Source organism: Pangasianodon hypophthalmus, chromosome 16 (assembly GCF_027358585.1).
Source record: "Pangasianodon hypophthalmus isolate fPanHyp1 chromosome 16, fPanHyp1.pri, whole genome shotgun sequence".
NCBI classification, from domain to species: Eukaryota; Metazoa; Chordata; class Actinopteri; order Siluriformes; family Pangasiidae; genus Pangasianodon; species Pangasianodon hypophthalmus.
The window spans coordinates 22,765,697-22,784,965 of NC_069725.1; the positions used below are offsets into that span (position 1 = coordinate 22,765,697).

Below are 19,269 nucleotides of genomic sequence, written 5' to 3' on the forward strand. Positions count from 1 at the left end.
GAACTATGTCTCATTTTTGTCCTTATTATATGGTTGTTTATATGTCGGGACAGATTTTTCTGGATGAGGTAAACACACATACACACACACATACATACAGTATATACACACATACATACATACAGTATATATACACATACATACATACATATACACAGATCAGCCAACATTAAAACCACTGACCACCTGTCAAGAGGTGGCATATATTAGGCAGCAAGTGAACAGTCAGTTCTCAAAGTTGATGTGTTAGACGCAGGAAAATAAGGATCTGAGCAACTTTGACAAGGGCCAAATTATGATGGCTAGACGACTGGGTCAGAGCATCTCCAAAATGGCAGGTCTTGTGGGTTGTTCCTGGTATGCAGTGGTTAGTACCTACCAAAAGTGGTCCAAGGAAGGACAACCAGTGAACCGGAGACTCACTGATGTGCCTTTGGAGCAAATGCTATCCCGTCTGGTCTGTAGCCACAGATTGGTCAGAGTGCCCATGCTGACCCCTGTCCACTATCAAAAGCGCCTACAGTGGCCATGTGAGCATCAGAACTGGAACATGGAGCAATGGAAGAAGGTGGCCTGGTCTGATGAATCACATTTTTTTTTTTTACATCAAGTGAACAGCTGGGTTCACTTGGGGAATATATTTGGGGAATTTGGAGGCCAGGTCAACACCTTGAACTCTTTGTCCTGTTCCTCAGGCCATTCCTGAACAGCTTTTGCAGTGTGGCAGGGCCCATTATCCTGCTTAAAGTGTCATTAACACATTCAGATATAACAGACATTTTTAACTGCTTTTTCGAACCACAAAATATCATACAGGGGTGGTTTGCTAATTAGAGTACCATGGATCTGTGGTCACTGTTTCTTGGATTTAGTTTTCTAGTCAGAATGCATGAATCTAAAGAATCAGAGTGTACACATAACTTAAATTTCCTCTACCACACACGTGGGCTCTGCATTTTTAATGACTCATTTTCTGTTCTTTTAATAAGGTTACACCTAGTATTTGTGACACTTTTGAGACACTACACCGGGATGAACCGAAATTGTCTATTATTACATGTCTATTAAAGAAATAGTCTACCAGTAGGCCACGCCAGAGGCTGCACCCTCTTCCTAGTTAACATGCTATAACTTCCTTAATTTTTCCATCCCCCCTTTTTTCTCTAGTGATGAAGCTTCCACACCCACCACCTCTCCATTTCCTGTCTAGTATTCAACGAGAGTCTTGCGAGAAGTGGGTGTGGCTATCTAGCGTAAAGCAGAACCCACCCAGAACTCCAGGGTTCTCCAAGTTCTCAGTTCCACAATTACTCTTCCCTTCAAATAATGACATTTATATCGACCACATGGCCCATACTCGCACAGGTCCTGTAAACATTGTCCTGTTCACATTTTAGTGTTTAGTCTTTTGATAAGCATTTTACGCTTTATGATTTTTTGGGATTGGAAACAAGATGTCTTTGAATTAAACCCTATTTGATGTTCTTAGACCTTATTCACTTTGTAATATTAATTTGTAATATGTTTGATTAAAAAGAACATACATTTGAGACAAAGCAATTAAATATACAATTGTATATACACTATACATTCCAGATAAAGCTGTGAGAAAAATCATTCATACTGTAATTGGTTCATAACAGCAACAGATCATAAAAAAAAAAAAAAAACTCTCTCACTAGTTTGTTTTTTCTCAGACATTGTCATGTTCTTTGCATGTTTCTGTAACACTTAGCGCTCGTCTTTCCCTTTTATCACTGCTGACGTCAGTAAAATTGAACATAATCCCATCACATACTTCACCCAAGCTTTGTTTCTATGGCAACCAGCTGCTGCGCTTCCCACAACAATCTCAGCGAACATTTTTCAGTCATGACTTTGTTCAATTTTTGCACTGGCACTTTATTTGAAAGGTACTTACACAGCGTTTATGTCATATTTATGGATATAAATCTTTTATAAAGCGATGCTGGAGATTTTTGTTATAAATGCAAATTTGATTACCACTTAAGCGTAACAGCATTAACACCATTCATTTGGCTGACATATGAGCTTCGCAAATAAGTGAAGTCGTACTGGATTGGTGCTTCATAATAGTTTTTCACTGAAATGGACCAGCAGCATTTCAGCATTAAATGTCGTTTTTGTGTGAGAAGTGGGAACAGTAATTACAGTTTGCAAAAGGTCATAGGAGGAAATTCTTAGAAGATTTTCAGAGTATTTCAAGAATGTGCTGTTAAGTTGTTTCAACAAGTTAAAAAACTGCAGATTATCACAGTTTCAAATAGTTAAGCTGTCTAATTTCTTTCCTGTGAAGTTTTATTACTTTGTGGTTACAGGAAAGAAATTAGACAGCTTAACTATTTGAAACTGTGATAATCTGCAAGTTTTTTAAGTGTGCTGTAGCCATTTATGATAAGAATTATTACTATTATATTTATTCTACATATATTTACATATAATCTTCAGTTATATTCAGGGTAATAAAAAAAAAAAAATTAATTTACCATTACACTGCACCACACTTCCCACATTTAATGTACATCATTTCTCAGCATTTGGACACTTATCTGACTTACGTACTAATTACTGTTGTCTTTGAGCAACAAATCACTTAAACTACGTGGAAAACAAACCTGAAAGTGTGTGTGCAAAATACCACAGACATTACACCTCGAAATGTGTTCAATTACCGAACGCTTGGTGACGCCACTCGCTGGCCTTTTTTTGCAGAAGAGAATATTGGAGTGACACTTGAACAAGTCTGTGCATTTCGTGAGCATACCAGGTCTTTAGTAGAGATTTATTTTGTTTCATCATTCAGTTGTGAGTCACTTGATTGGAAATAATGAACTACACTTCATTTGGTCATGATGTTTCAACACTTCCTCTGCACCTGTATGAGTACCTGAGTGACAGGAAGTGCTTCGGTTTAACGTGTGTTACTTAATTTCACAATTAACGCCAGATAAATGATAGAGTCTCTGAGTCACGATGAGGTTTCTAAGGTTTGACCAAATGCTTCTGATGTCTTAACAGTGTGAATGTGAAAAAAAAAATCTATTATCTACAAACTGATACTAAAAAATATGGCGTAAAAATAAATAAATACAGCTAAATATATTTTCATTCTACAAATACTATATCATATTTGATTTCCAGTGGGATTAAACGTAATTAATTTTGAGTATACCTTATTGATAAATAACTTAAATAAAAGTTAAAGTAAACCATTTGAGATGAGATAATGATCTGTGGACGAATAGACTCTTTGAGTCGACTCTTTTAATTCTCAAATCCCTTGGCGTAGTTTTATTGAAAAATTACACATATGGTTGTGGATTGTTGAATATGTGGAGGTATAACTATAATTTCATCACTGGTACTGACACACACACAGCTTGCTTGCCATTGACTCAGAGAGTCTTTCATTGATCTGGCATTGATTGTGAAATTCAGCAACATGTTAAACCAAAGCAATTCCTGTTGTAAGTGTATGACATCACTCAGGTATTCAAACAGGTGCAGCGGAGAAAACTGAAGTGTAGAAAAATCATGACGTAATGAAGTGTAGTTCATTATTTCCAATCAATCTATATATGCTATATATATATATATATATATATATATATATATATATATATATATATATATATATATATATATATATATATATATATACATATGCTAATTTGTGCTGAGTTTGAATAAAAAAGTATTCTTGCTTTTAGGATCTTATTCTTTGCTTATATGCTCAAAAAGACTTACACAAAGCCCCATCCGAAAACATTAAGATGACTGAAGAGAAAAAAAGAATGCAATACTATGGTGTGTGTGAGTGCATGACTTGTATATATAAAGCTTATTTTTAACGTTTTTTTTTTCCCCTCGCATTCTGTTGATATCTTTATTTTTAAATGCGGCTTGCCATCCTCCCTCTAGAAATGACACATTTGCTTATTATAACCTTTAATTAGACACACTGGTTTCAAATAACTAGTGCAATGTTCCTCAATTAACCTCGTAGTTTGAAATTTTCTTTTGCATAAAGTCTTACTAGAGTCTTATTATGCTGTTGTAATATGCAAGTGGAGAGCCTGTGTAGTTATTTAAGGAATCTTTGTTAAAACAGAGGTAAGGAAAAAGCAGCATAGGATAATTCATAGTCATAAACAAAACAAAAAAAAACATGTATGTGCAGACACACACACACAATTCTGAATAAGTAAGGGAAAAGGTAACAATGAACAGATAAAAAAGAGCCAAATATGGAAAGTGGATAATGAAGAATATGATCATAAGAAAAGTGAAGAGCAAAATGAGACAGGGGAGATGCAGAGTATGCTGGATCTACAGAGAGTCTTTACTTATGTTTCTACATTTTATGTGTTGCTCTATCCAGTGGTGGTGCCGATATTGAAATGTTTGTGCTTTTATATAACAAGAACTTGCAAAATTCAAAATTACATTTGTTCAAGAATCAAGAAAATCCAGAAAATCTATCTAACGTCTGTAGAAATCATGATATTATATCTGGTGTCATACCTGGAGACACTAACCTATGTTGCCAAACTACTGAACCAGGCAAAACAAATAACAACTAATGTTGTATTCCTTACATGAATCGCCTCCGAATCCACAGCAGAGTGATGTACAATACACAGGGATTGTATCAGTACAATCAGTACAATACACAGGGATTGTGTCAGTACAATCAGTACAATACACAGGGATTCAAAATTACCATAAAATTACTGTAGCTCACATTCAAACGCTTGATTTTTCGTTTTAGAAAAACAACTTAAAAACCACAATGAGCACAAAAACAGTTAAATGATGTATTAAAGATATCTTCGTCTGCCGTTCACAGGATGTCTAGATCTTATCTACAGTAAAAGTTGTTGATGCGTAGTTTCAGGATGTAGCAGAAACAACTGTTGTGGTCATACACAAGACATCAATTTAAATATGGAAATGAAAAGACCTACAGGAAGAACGCAGTCTATAATAATAATAATAATAATAATAATAATAATAAAAAACTTTGTTTGTAGTGCACTTTTCATACATGTGGAAGCTCAAAGTTCTGTACAATCAAGTCGCAAAAATAATGTTAATTAGTAATGTAACAGAATGGATAAGGGATAAAAGCAAAAGTACAAGAAAAATCAAAATATGAAGTTCTACAAGAAATATGAGCACAAAAATAAGTGTAAGGAGATTAAAAAAGTACGGAAATATAGAATAAAATCAAGCATATGCAACTATAAATACCAAAACAGAGGAAGTACTTCTGAATTAATTCCAGATTAAAAAGTTTTCAAATACTATTAAAAAAACTGTTTGTAGTGTTGCTAAATGAGCTTAATGTTACATTTGTTTTTAAAATTATGTTAAATGTTATTTCTTTTTCTGCTTTTTGGCAAGAAATTTCACGTCATGTCCACCTTTTTTCTTTATGAAGAACACACCCATTTTTTTTATAAGAGACTTGGAGGCACGTCTAACAAGCTGAGAGGCACAGAAGGAGTGAATGGGTGTGTGTGGGTGTGTGTGTGAATACAAATATATCCAGGCATGTTTTAGTGAGGGAAGAAGAAAAGCAGGCAGCACCGGCAGAGGAAGGTGTCCAGGGCTGCTATTATCAGGCTTCTCTCCAGTGAGAAACACACCGAATACAGACAGACGCAAAAAACTGCAGAAAAACAGTCAGGTAAGAGCTAATGTTTATTCCTGTTTCAGGTTCACTGCCTTCAATTTGTATTATAAAAGAATTGAAATGATGACTACTTTGAGTAGCCCGTATGTCTACAATGAGTGGATGTGTTTTCATGAATATCATCTGTGAAAAAAAAAATCTGGTGTAGGTGGTCGTGACTAAGTCAAATTCAAAATACAAGCATGTCAAAAATCAAGCCAATACTGCGATCATGTAAAAGCCACCTCTTTCATTTTTAAACAAGAAAGTGGTTAAACAAAGTTATTTTCTACTACTAAAATAATAAATCAAATAAAAATGATTATGCTGCTAAGAAAAACTTTTTAGTTTGTTATTCCAGCCCTGAAATCTTATTATCATATTATTAAGATTATCTTCCAGATCTGCAACCTGCATATGCATCCTGATTATATTATATGTACAGAATAATACACTCCATGCCATGCTGTTATAGGAAAATAATCACTGATGGGGAGGTGTGATGAAGCAGAGTCTACAAAACAGCAATAATCTGGCTTCCTAGACATTTCAGAGGCTTGTGACTCCTTATTGAGAAATAATGATCTCCTGAGTGTTTGAGTCGAAAAGATAAATAGGAGGAGAAATGAGGAAATTAGTGTAATGTAGCCCAACAGCTACATTCCTCTTCTGGCTCTTGACTGTCATAAGATCAGCATTCCTGTGACCAAGCATGAACAAGTTACAATTCTTGAATACATGTTTTGAATACAGTTTTTATTTGACTTGTTGCTTGCAAACCTTTCTCTTACTCAGCATGAGATACACATTGTCGTTTAGAAAAGAATGCTACAGAAAGTGACACAGACATTTGGCATTACTGATATGCATTCATAACACGGCTTTGCCCCAAGCAGGAAACCTGTGCATACCTTCCTGTCCTCATCTAAACATGAAAAGTGTTGTGTTTGCATTTCTCCATAGTGATATGTTGCGCAATACTCATAGTATCTTGACGCTCAGGTGAGGGCAGGTATCTGAGACTGAAGTGTTATAAATACCTAAATCTCACTGCGTAACAGCTCCTAGCACTACATGTCAGGCCACATCACACTACCAGGCCACACACTAAACATTATTTTTCATATAAAAGCATGCCTTGAATGTAAAAACAGTGGTAGATCAGCGATTAAGGTTTCATTGTAGTGACCAGAAGATTCTGAGCTCCAGCTGCAGGACTATCAGAGAGCCACTTGCTGGACATGTTTCATGTTTTTGTGATTTTTTTTTTTCTTTTCTCTAACTTATATTCTCTCTGCCTCAGTATGCCTGGCGAAACCATCAGGACTCGGCTCGGTCGCTGGCCAGATGTTACGCTATTCGATGAGGAATCAATGAATGTGGATCTGGTGCCAGAGAAGAATAAGAAGAAAGAGGAAGGGGTGTGTCGAAGGTGGTTTCGCAAAATATGCCCATGCTGCTGTCATCAAACCAGCAATGAACCTGATGATGCTGGCACTGAGCTCAGTGTAGGGCCAGAGGATCATGGAGAAAAGCCACCAGCAGAAACTCCTGAGACAAATGGTGAGGTGCTGAATGCAGTGCACCATGGGAGATGTAGTTTATACCACTTAACACCACTTTGTCACCTGTTTTCAGATACAAATTATTCTTTCTCTTCTCTCTCTCTCTCTCTCTCTCTTCCAGAAAATCTGTTATCAGTGCACTCCATAGACCTCATCAAGTCCAAAAAAGGTGAAAACCGCCTGAATCATCACACGGAGTATTACCATAGTGATAACCTCATCATCCGCCGAGGGCAGACGTTTCAGATGTGGATAGAGCTCTCACGGCCTTTCAACCCCAAAACTGACAAACTACACCTCGAGCTCAAACTTGGTGAGTTTTATTAGTTAATATTCAGCCATTAGTCAGTCAGCACTCATGTTTTGCAGACTGCTCTATACTCAGTGTGTGAAATTTATTTAATTAGTTAATTAGAGATGATTTTAAAATCAAGTGAATCCTGGCCAGAATATGAACACACGTATGAACACACGTGACACCAATGATTAGACGTGTGGCATATCATGATCATTTTCTAACAGACTGATATTAACATAATAATGTGATTATTGTAAATGTAACAATTACATTTAGTTATATAGAATTATTAAATTATATTAAATCATTAGATTAAATGTAAACTATATTAAATTAATAATACATTTATAATATAATTATAATATAATTTTAATAAATTATTAAGTTGTTTATTATTAATAGAACTTATTGATTGCCCTTGTCTAATTTGAAACATGTAATATAATGTTACATTAGATATTGGCTTCTGAAAGAGACATATTTAAATTAAAAAACATATGAATACTCAAACGAAAACCCATGCTTCGAACAGGTTAATGGATAGCTATGTGCTATAATGAAATGTACATTATGGAGCCTAATCGATTCAGTTTGTAACCAGAAACCAGCTGTGTGAGCATGCTTTTACATCTTGGTGGGGAAAAATGTTGCCAGATGGATAGGAATATCTTACAGTTTTGACCTTTTACAGTTTTGACCTGTTTACAAAAACTGCAGCTTTTATTTAAAAAAATTAAAAGAGCCAGAAAAGCTTTTTGCTTACTGACGTTGACTTTTGGTTAGATTTATGTGTAGCATAGATTTAATTGGCTGCATTAATATTTATGTTGGTGGAAGGTCCTCACAAGGATATTAAGACAAACGTGTGTGTGTGTGTGTGTGTGTGTGTGTGTGTGTGTGCACTGCAGTAGACACTCTTAGGACAACAAGCACGTACAAGTATCAGTAGATTGACTGCAGGAGTGTCGTGTGTAATTTACACTCAATACTCATTGTTCCATCGAGTTATTGTTTATTGTAGCTGTAGGTGTGTTTGAGAGAGAAGAAACAAAAGGGGGTGGAGTTCATAGAGGAGGGAAATGAATGTGGGAATTAGACATGAGTGATGTTTATTTTCTTAAGCACTCCTTGCTGAGACAGGATTGTAGGGTGTGTTATGTCTGGTCTTGCAATTTTGTGATGTATCTAGATCATCTGGTTTCTGATGAACACCTAGATCTCTTTTATTTGTGTTATCGTGGAAAAAGAAAAGTGCAGTATTGGTGACATTTGCAGCTGACTTCTGACTTGAGATTGGGTGTTTAGTTTGGATAATGTGAATCTTACATTGTGAAACCTGATGCAGATCACTCCACATGCTTGTTACTCTGATATACTAGTCCCTATGTAATCTTGGTTAACTTTCCTGTGTGTGTGTTACAGGTCCTAACCCAGCGGTATCAAAGGGCACTTTAGTGATCGTTCCTCTAGTTGACAAGCTACAGGACAATTGCTGGGAAGCCAAGATTGCTGACAAGCAAGGCAACAAAATCAAACTATCAGTCAACTCCCAGCCAACTGCTCCCATTGGTCAATACAAGCTCACTGTGGCAACTCAGACTCCCAAAGGGAATAGCACTTCAACATATAAACCTGAAAATGATATCTACATGCTGTTTAACCCCTGGTGTGAAGGTAAGCACTGAGAGAGAAAGGACTAAAAGTCTAATACGTCCCATTCGAATGTTTAGTCCGACACCAAAAATATCAGAAATTCAAGAAATACGATGAGATTAAGGCATACACTGCATTTCATTTCTTCCTCCCTCTCTCTCTCTTTCTTTCTCAGATGACTTGGTGTATATGGATGATGAGGAGGAGAGGAAAGAGTATGTTCTGAATGATGTGGGGAGGATCTACTATGGTACCGAGTCTCAGATTGGAGAAAGAACCTGGAACTTTGGACAGGTATTAATCATCATTTCCTACCTCCTCCTACACAGAGTCATTTGTGTTAAGCCAGAATTGACCAGTTAGAGGTTCTGAGAACGTTAACTGATTCCTTTTGGTATATGTCCAGAATATCGTAGGCTAAGGCAAGCATGAACACAAACTCCGAATCAGGTGAAAAACAAAGGAGAGGAAAGTAAAAAGGAAAGAGAAGTGTGTTGTACTGGAGTTGCTCTGCATGGTCATGTCCATGGAGTTGATGTAAATGGTTTCAGGAGAGCTTAAGCACTTTTTTTCACTGGAGAGCCAGAAGACTGACAGAGTTCAGGAAGTCTGCATGTCGAAATTTCTTCCTTGGCTATGATGTCTAGTCAGCAGATCTCTAAGTGTGGCGGTTGGCCCACTCAGTCCTGCCCGACACAAAGCTCTTAATATCATCTGGAGGTGTAAAAAAGTGACAGGGGAAAGGTGTAGTAGCTCTTGGTGACATCCAAAGTGAAAGCAAACCAAGACTACCCCAGGCTCTCAATGAGTTTCTCATGCCAGACACATTGATCGGTCTCTTGTAGTCATTACAGAGATTCATGTTACCATTAGGTTTCTGCACCATTAATATCCAGCTGAAACTGGATGGAACCCTGAGTCTCTGTAATGACTTCTAGATAGTTAAGGCTCTTGTAGTCATTACAGGGATACATGGATCTGTCAGGTTTCAGCTCCATTACTGTGGAATTCCTCTATAAACCCACATTATCATTTTCTGGTTCATTCTCTATTAAGTAAGACTACCATCACACTTGGGGCCAGGACAAGAACCTGATCTCAGGGCTAGGCCTCCTGTGGTTGGGCATGTCTGTGGTAGAATCTGGTGGTCTGTTGTTCTCAAGCATCATTGAGAATCTCCTTACAAATAGTAGCTTGGAGGGAAGAACTCAGTGGAGACCTGGATGAGAAGAAAAAGAAGAAGTGAGTTAGGTTACAGGGTACAGCTGCTACTCAGGGTAGTGGGTGGCATAATTCATAATGACCATTATGCCAAAACCACAAGGTCCTATCCTATCCTAATGAGGAGTAGGTGGTACTTTTCCTGGTGCAGTTCTTTGGACAGTGGGACATTTCTTTCAGAGGTTTCACCCTTCTTTTTATGCATATTTTTATTCTTTTTATTCTTTTTATGCATGAGCTTCACCAGCTGTGGCAGCTTGTGTCTGACACTGGCTGGGTAAACTTATGTGGGATTTTGTTTTGGGAGCTCTGCAATGTTTTGAATTAGCCATCCAGGTCCTTGTAGAATTTTTATCTGAGGCTCAGCATCACAATGTATAATAAGTCATGTAGTAGACATGACAACAATTATCATAAACATTTCAAATAATTGTCGCATGTATTCCCTTCAGGAGGAGGCTAACAAGGTATCCAGTTTTATTTCACAGCATTTTTTCTTCTGAACTAAAAACTAGAATTAATTTTGAATGACAATAATATTGTGTTATTATTGGTAACTGTCATATGAAAATGCACGTGTGACTGTAACTGTGTATCATCGTGTGTGCAGTTTGCTGATGGGGTTCTGGCAGCATGTCTGTTTGTACTGGAGAAGAGTCAAGCCCCTGCTTCTGGGTGGGGAGACCCTGTTAACATTGTCAGACTTGTGTCGGCCATGGTGAGTGGCTATTACAATAAAAAAAAATTATAACCAAAATGAGTAAATACATAATATTTAAATACGCATTACTTACAAGTACATAACTTATACCATCACGCTGTTGAATTCTCAAATCTGATTGGTCAGAAACGGTTGATAAATTTTCCATAACATCATCTCACAACAATGACAGCTGTGCAGCTGCAAATATGTTTATATTAATGCACTTGTTCTAATATGTTATCATTTCTATAGTTAGCATTATTGTTCTTAGCTATAAGTTACACAGGGCCTTGTATGGCAGACGCTTCACGTAAACAGATTTTAAAAATGCGTTTAATCATTAATACAGTGATGTTTGCTTTATGGAGGTATTTATTTAGCAATTTTTTAAGAAGTCTCCAGTGTTAGCGATTGGTAACACTCAGAGGTAAAGTTGTTCCCTTAACTTTTCAGACACAGGAAAGTCTTTAGGACGGAGGGCTTTGCTATTTCTTAGTAACATGACAGTCTGCAAGTTTTATCATATTGTGACGTGCAGAAATGATTATTTATACCTGTTGAAACGTAAGTGATAACAGGATCTAATTTGTTTTGCAGACATTCCAGAACTTTAGATGTAACTATAAATGGATAAAGCGAATGACACGATTTACTTTAATAAATAAGAAATTGTTAGTGTTGCTGTTGCTGTTGTATAAGAAGAATAAAACCCTTTATTGGAAAACTGCTGTTATTAGAAAACAGCATGCACTGTCATGTTTTGTTCCTTACATAATACATACTGTATTCACCAGTAAATGCTAAATACAGACATATAGCTACGTATACCTTGAAACATAAGAGGAACAAGAGGAATAAGAGGAACTGAGCTATTTTTAAGCTATTTTTAAACTGCACATTTGCATACATTTCTGAACATCGGAAACTGACATCAGAGAATTTCAGTTCCTGAAATCAAGTAATAGTACTTTTTAGTACATTTAGCACAATTGTAGACTCACTGATGGTGTAGTACCAATTCGTGAATGTATGTGAAGGTAAGATCTGGGTGTAGCCCTCTATTATTTTCTCGCTACCAGATCAACTCTCCTGATGACCAAGGTGTGCTGGAAGGCAACTGGTCTGGTATCTATGCAGATGGGACGTCCCCAACGGCATGGAGTGGCAGTGTGGACATTCTGAAGCAGTACCACAAAAGCGGAGGCTTGCCTGTTAAATACGGGCAGTGCTGGGTCTTCTCAGGGGTCACCACCACAGGTAAGGGTTCACCATGTGTTTGTGTGTATTATGAGTTTTTTGTTGTTGTTTTGGGTGTGCTTTAATTGTTGTCATTTTGTATTTCCAAAAAAGTCCCATCTTGCTCTGATTTCACTATCTCTCTTTCTCAGTTCTCAGGTGTTTAGGCATCCCCACCCGCAGTGTCACAAACTTCAACTCCGCCCATGACACAGACATTTCCTTAACCAATGACATGTATTTGGATGAAAACATGGAGCCAATTTTGGAGCTCAACACTGATTCTGTCTGGTACAAACACCACACACCTTTCTGATTTTCCACATTCCACAGCAGTTATGATTTTTGATGTAATAAAATAAAACGACATATTTGTGAATTATTTTCACAGTAAGCTTGTTTGGAATATAAGTCACATTGTAATCCATTACTAATCAATCACTGGATTGTGAAACCTGTCTATTCTCACACCTAGAAATCAGTTCTATGGTAATTCTTTATGCAGCCTTTGAATCTTGGCTATGATGTTGCAAGCAATGTACATTATTTACAGTGGTTTCTATTGCCCATAGATCCATTGTAGAACACTAATGTTCCTGGTGCCTTTCCATTTTGTGCCATTTTGTACTTTCAAAGCCACAAATATTATGGGATATGGCAAAGTTCTCCTAGTGCTCAACTCATCAAAGCAAAAGACAGAACTTCAAACTGCTATTGGATGTTAGCATCAGCCCATGCACCTAGATATTTGTTTTAGTCATACTTCATACTTTAGTCACACTAGTAGTGGGCAAAAGATTGCTGTTAAATATTAGGACTAAACATTATGTAACCATAGTAACTACTAATCCTTAGGCTCCTAAGTCATACCTGCTCTGTTGTCAACTGCTCAACAAGTAAAAACACGCTCCTCCTCCCCAAAAGTGGAATGTCCCTGATTTAAAAAGTCTGAACATGCAGAGAAATCAAGGGATAAGCACTGTTCCCCCCTAATTACTTTTACTGACTCCCTCTCCCTCCCTGTCTGCAGGAATTTTCATGTGTGGAACGAAACCTGGATGGCCCGATCTGATCTGCCAGTTGGCATGGGAGGTTGGCAAGTCGTGGATGCCACACCTCAAGAGACGAGTCAGGGCCTGTTCTGCTGTGGCCCTACCTCGGTGACGGCTGTCCGTGATGGACAGGTCTACCTTAAATATGACGCGCGCTTCGTCTTTGCCGAGGTTAGGAAACACTAGAATTAGAGGCTGTTGTTAAGTGGTCTGAGGTACAGGGCAAAAAATGAGGAAGCTAAGAAAAAGTGAAAGGTCTGGAACTAAAAATGATGATTCTGTTAGATTTGCCAGCCGGGGAGATGTATTATCCTGCATTAACCTTAGTGATAGCTAGTCGTGATATTAGATGTGAGGGCTAAAATTTAATATCTATCAATAGCTTGACAATGAAACTATTACGGTTGAACTATGCATTATATCAAAAGGTTTCATTGATGGCATACTAGGATTAGCTTTATGATCTTCTACATTCGGAAAGTCAACATTTGTAATTGGTTCATGTTGTATTTCCTCAGAATACCAAACATAGCAAACAGAAAGATTTCTTTCAAACCAAAAAAACACTAACCTTGACTGTGTGTATTTTGTAGGTGAACAGTGATAAGGTCTACTGGCAGAGGAACACTGATGGCACCTTCTCTCAGATCTACTGTGAAAAGAATGCGGTGGGCCACTGCATCAGCACCAAGGCAGTTGGCTCTGACAAGAGAGAAGACATCACACACCTCTACAAACACCCAGAAGGTAAAAACCCTGAACACATTCACCCCCCAAACCCCCCCCACCCCCCCACCCCCACCCCCCAACACCACCACGACCACCCCCACCCCCACCCCAACACACACACACATTATGGTACCATACAAAAAAAAACCCACACTTCCCTCGAGTTACTTTCAGCCTCACTGTAGTGGCTCTATACAAGGGATCTATACAAAAGACATGCGTCATCATTTGCTTGGCAGATATCTTTATCAGAGTCTTCATAGTCATCATAGTCAGAGTAGAAACAGCAAATTTAAGGCCCTTTGCTTCTTGGGGTAACATTTTTGCTCCCTCTTTTTATCATTTCCACTAGGGTCTGAAGAGGAGCGAATCGCAGTAGAAACTGCCACTCGCTACGGGTCAAAGCCTAACATCTACCCCTCTGCTGTGGCCACGGACGTCACATTAGAGGTCACAATGAAAGGAGAAGGGCCTCGGATGGGGGAAGACGCACAGCTTTCCATCAATGTGAAGAACAGCAGCTCTGAGAAGCGCAGTACCATCCTCCATAGCCAGGTGGCAGTTATGTACTACACTGGAGTGCAAAAGGCTATGATGAAAAAGGATGATATAGTGGTGGAGCTCAAACCCAATGAAGGTGAGAGACTATTTAAAACTCATCTGTTTGCTCTGCATTACAAACCTTCATTTGTTCTTAATGGAGGTTTTACATTAGGCCTACAGATTCATATTCGGTACATTCAAAACCACTCCTTGACACAGGCCAACAAAAAAGATAGAAAGATTACTGCATCCAGCAACTATTTGATAAAAAGTACCCACATGCAAAACCACATTCAGGGTTCTGAGTTCTTGACTCTATCCAGTCTCTTCAGTGATACAAATGGGATGGCTTATGAAGTTGTTGGACAACAGACCAACAGGGTTAATCAGAATTCATCAAAAATAATGTTCATGATATGGATCAAAAGGTCCAAAGTTGTGATGCTGTCCCTAAAGTTCTACACACAGTGTAGTGCAAAGTCCAGAAGTGTCTATACTACCATTGTGAATTAGTGATTTTTTTTATCAGATTTTAACCATTACATGACAACAAGATGGTTAGAACTGAACCAATATTACATGCCATTAGTTCAAATTAAGTTGATGTCTTTCTGATACAGAACAGTGTCTTTAGATTAGCACAGTTTCCCTTATCTTCAAAAACTGCTTGGTTATACTCTGGGTCACAATAGGAAGAGCAGAGGAGTCCAGACACTACTGTCCCCAACAGTTAACCCTGGCTTCTCCTCGGGGTTCCCTAGGAGTCAACTTGGGGTTGACCGCAGAGTCTCTTCCCAGTTGGTCATGCCTGGTATACCTCCAGCAGGAGGTGACCTGGAGGTATTCTTATCAGATGCCCAAATGATCCAACATAAAGAAGCACCAGCATTATTCTGAGCTCCTTCTGGATTGCTAAAGATCTTACACTGTCACAGAGAGTGAACCAAATAACCTGAAGAGCTTTGGCAGTTTCATTCTATCTGCCACAATCCAAAGCTCACGACTATAGGTCAGGAAAGAATTCACTTATAGTCTGCCAGAGTAACCATATTACTGTGGCCACCATATCTAAACTTTGGTCCATCTGTCCCTGACATTTTTAAACTCTTCCACTTAGGGTAGGTTCTCCTGCTTTACCTCAGAGGGGCTTGCTATTATTTTCTGTGAGATACCCATAGCCCCCAACTGGGAGGAGCTGATTGGCTGCAAACTGTACCTCTGAGCCCTCGAGGCCTCTATATGGTAAAACTAACAGGACAGCATCGTCTACAGTAGATACTATCAGCAGCCTATTTTCAAGTACCTTGGCATAGACTGAAGCATGCAATACCATACTAATTGGCACCACCATGCTGTTTTGCCAGTCAAGAGGCATGGTTCAAAAGATCAGTGAAATATTGTGGAGACATGTCAGTTATAACAAGCCCTAAACATGAGTAGGGTATGTAACAATTTTATGCAAATCTCATTCACTCCAATGTTTGCAACTGAAGCTTGCCTCTCAGTCAAGTTCAGATGGTTGTCTTACAGCCTTGCTGAGCACAGATTGTGCCCCTGCTTCCCCTCCTGAACTGTCTAAAGGCCAGTTTATACTTGATGCATGACTTTGCATGCTCGTGCAGAAGCAGTGGCAATGTGAGTGGCATTGTTCACGTACTCACCTGCGTATCTTATGTACGTCTGGAGGATTAAGAGCGACATCCACTAGATTGCACGTTAGAGCCAAATATCCCTGTCTGTCAGGGTTCCAAGATGAACTGTAAAATGTTTAGGGATTTCATATACAGTGACATTAAACAAGCTCTGTTTCTTTTTCAAGCTTTCTGCAAATGGTGTGATTGTTGTCATGAGCTGCATCTCAAATTGAAAACTCTGACCTTACATTCAAGAGTTTTTACTAATCTAGAAAATCCAGAAGACTGGGTCATAGAACAGATCTTTTGGTAGGTTTGAAGGCTACATTAGAGGCTTTTAAAATTCATATGCTAACTGTAATAGGAATAAGCAGTTAGTGTTTGTACTAAATAATGATCTAGAATAGTACATAAATATGTGATTTGGGACACAATGTTGGTTTGTTTAGTCAGCTGCAGACACAGTGTCACAACGTGGTATACCACACTATTCACATTGGTTTGGCACCCTGTGGATGTGTCATCACAAACATACGTATATAGACTATCAAAGGTTGCCTTTGTAAACATTTCCTAAAATCTTCCTAGTAAGAACACAAATGTGTTATACAAGCTCACTGCCTCAATATTAAGTGGCTTTCTCTTGATCCTTCTATAGTCCAGACACTGGAATGGACCCTTCCGTATGACCTGTATAAGAATAAGCTGGTGGACCAGGCGGCCCTGATGCTCACCGTAAGTGGGCGAGTCAGTGAGACCAATCAGGTTCTGGCCACCCAGTTCAACTTCCGCCTGCGCACGCCAGACATTATAATCACCGTAAGTCCTCAAGTGATTCCTATTGCCGTAAAGTTTGACATTAACACTATGCTGAAATTTGTCTGTTTGTAGGATTCTCTTGCCGTTCCATTAGCCTCTTTTATCATTTAATGCTTGAGTAAGGTTTTCCAGACAAAGCGCTGACCAAAAAGTTCAATCCAAGACAAAGAACAATCCCTACAGTTTTTTTCCATCACATTCCATTTACAGAATTGAACCGCTTGTCACTGCTTGGTCAATAGGGATTTTCGTAAAACATTTTATTGTACTGACATGCTTTTAAATTTTGCTATACAGCCTGTAGGGGATGCTGTAGTTGGTAAAGAGATGACAGCTATAATCACCTTTAAAAATCCACTACCACAAGTCCTGAAAAAGGTGAAGTTCCGCATCGAGGGCTTAGGCTTGCAGAACATCCGAGAGATCTCCTATGGGTAAATTTGTGTTTTGAGTTTGAGTCTGCATGATAGCTCTCTAAACCAATGAAAGATTTTTTTTCAACTGATCAATTAATATACCACTCAATATTCAGGTGTTCCTTTTGAACGATTTCATTGTTTTATTTTTACATTTGATGCACAAATCATTCAGATTTGCATTTGACATTGGCACAATCTTTCCTTCCCACCCAGTGATGTGGGCAGTCTGATGACCATCACCCTGACGGAGAAGTTTATTCCAACCTTGCCTGGACAGCGGAAGCTGCTTGCTTCTCTGGACTGTCAGCAGCTCACGCAGGTTCACGGCGTTGCTGAGATCCTGGTCAAGGAGAAGTGAAAACAGTCGGGAATCCAAACTGACTCACCATGAACTTTCCTCGATGCCTAGGAGCAAAAATAAGAAAATGTAGTGAGGGTAAAAACAGTAACTGTACATCATAGCACTGTATTCAAATTAGAAACTACGAAGTCTTGTTAGATGGTTCAATGGTTTTGTAGCATTTCCTAAAATCTTGTTCTAGTAAGAACACAAATGTTATGCATTCTAGCTTTGCAGGGGAAGATTTCATTCCACCTGATAGTGCTGAATGATGCTGATTCTGATGTGTATCAGCAAAATCTCTTGACACTCTTAGGAATAAAAGGTAAATCTAGAACCCTAAAGGGTTATATATCAAAGATGGTCTACCAGCTTGACCAGCTGGTTAGACCATCCTGGATTTTTCAGAGAGGATTCCAAGTTGAACCATCGTTAGGAAGTTAAGAATTCTTACCTTAACCCTTAAAGAACCACTTTTTCTAGCAGTGCACTTTAATAGAAGACTGTAAACTTACTTTTTTTAATATGTTCTATGACCAATGCCGATCCTTTGTCATCCTGCATTCTTGTGGTGCCCTCTGGTGACTCTGGGGCCTGAACTGACTACATATCCAGCTTACTGCTAGAAATAGCCCTTCCTACAAGCCTGGATGTTTGTGTCACACATGGCATATGATGATGAACCCTAATCCTATTGTATCATTAATTTATTTATAGAAATTTACAATCTTGATGATGTGCGAGTCTTTATATCGCTGGCTATAGCTGTCACCGTAATGGTGATTTAATCTGCCTGCTTAAAATCTGGTGTGGATTTAAATACTGTTTTCAAGCAGTATTTAAATAAAAATAAATGAATTTGAAGCAATTAAATAAAATGCTTCAAAGATGCTTTCATTTCACATTACACAAGCATTTTTTTCACAGCAATTTTTAATTCACCCATGTGTGTTTAGGTACTAGGTGTTGTGAAGCCCAGAAATTCTGGCACAATGTTTCATTTTATTTATCATCATGCACTAGTTGTTGTTTACAATGTTTATTTATACTCATTACTTATTTTAACTTTATATAAATTATTTGTTATTATAACTTATCTGTATTATGTGTACAAGTTTTGTTGTCTAATTATAACAGGAATGTAATAATTATACAAATGGAAGTTTAGCTAATGCCTAATTGCACTGTATGTTTAAAAGCTGTATTGTATAAATATAATTTTATACACTCAATCCTGACATTCTGAAACCAGTAAAAATCCTTCTGAACATTCAGCAGAATTTTATGTTTGGCAGCGAATTTAATTTTCTTTAAAGGAGCATTCTATTTTTATTTTCATTGCTTTACTGACCTTAAATA

At 38.0% G+C, this 19,269-nt stretch overlaps 1 protein-coding gene across 1 annotated transcript; it reads left to right on the top strand.

Moving 5' to 3' along the window:
- The first annotated feature begins 5,571 nt into the window (after window positions 1-5,571).
- Window positions 5,572-19,184, top strand: LOC113530788 (protein-glutamine gamma-glutamyltransferase K-like). The gene is made up of 14 exons (XM_026921103.3): window positions 5,572-5,713; window positions 7,002-7,261; window positions 7,385-7,576; window positions 8,984-9,235; window positions 9,390-9,508; window positions 11,046-11,153; window positions 12,218-12,395; window positions 12,527-12,665; window positions 13,405-13,597; window positions 14,020-14,173; window positions 14,508-14,792; window positions 16,991-17,151; window positions 17,449-17,585; window positions 17,784-19,184. Exons 2-14 carry the CDS (start codon window positions 7,003-7,005, stop codon window positions 17,926-17,928), a joined length of 2,322 nt encoding a protein of 773 aa, XP_026776904.3. The 5' UTR covers window positions 5,572-5,713; window position 7,002; the 3' UTR covers window positions 17,929-19,184.
- Window positions 19,185-19,269: the final 85 nt, after the last annotated feature.

Bases quoted from the DNA above. Each gene is read 5' to 3' on its own strand.
- LOC113530788 (XM_026921103.3), top strand. From the start codon at position 7,003: ATGCCTGGCGAAACCATCAGGACTCGGCTCGGTCGCTGGCCAGATGTT. The intron at 9,236-9,389 runs GTAAGCACTGAG...TTTCTTTCTCAG, and splicing joins GTTTAACCCCTGGTGTGAAG to ATGACTTGGTGTATATGGAT. The intron at 12,396-12,526 runs GTAAGGGTTCAC...TCTCTTTCTCAG, and splicing joins CTCAGGGGTCACCACCACAG to TTCTCAGGTGTTTAGGCATC.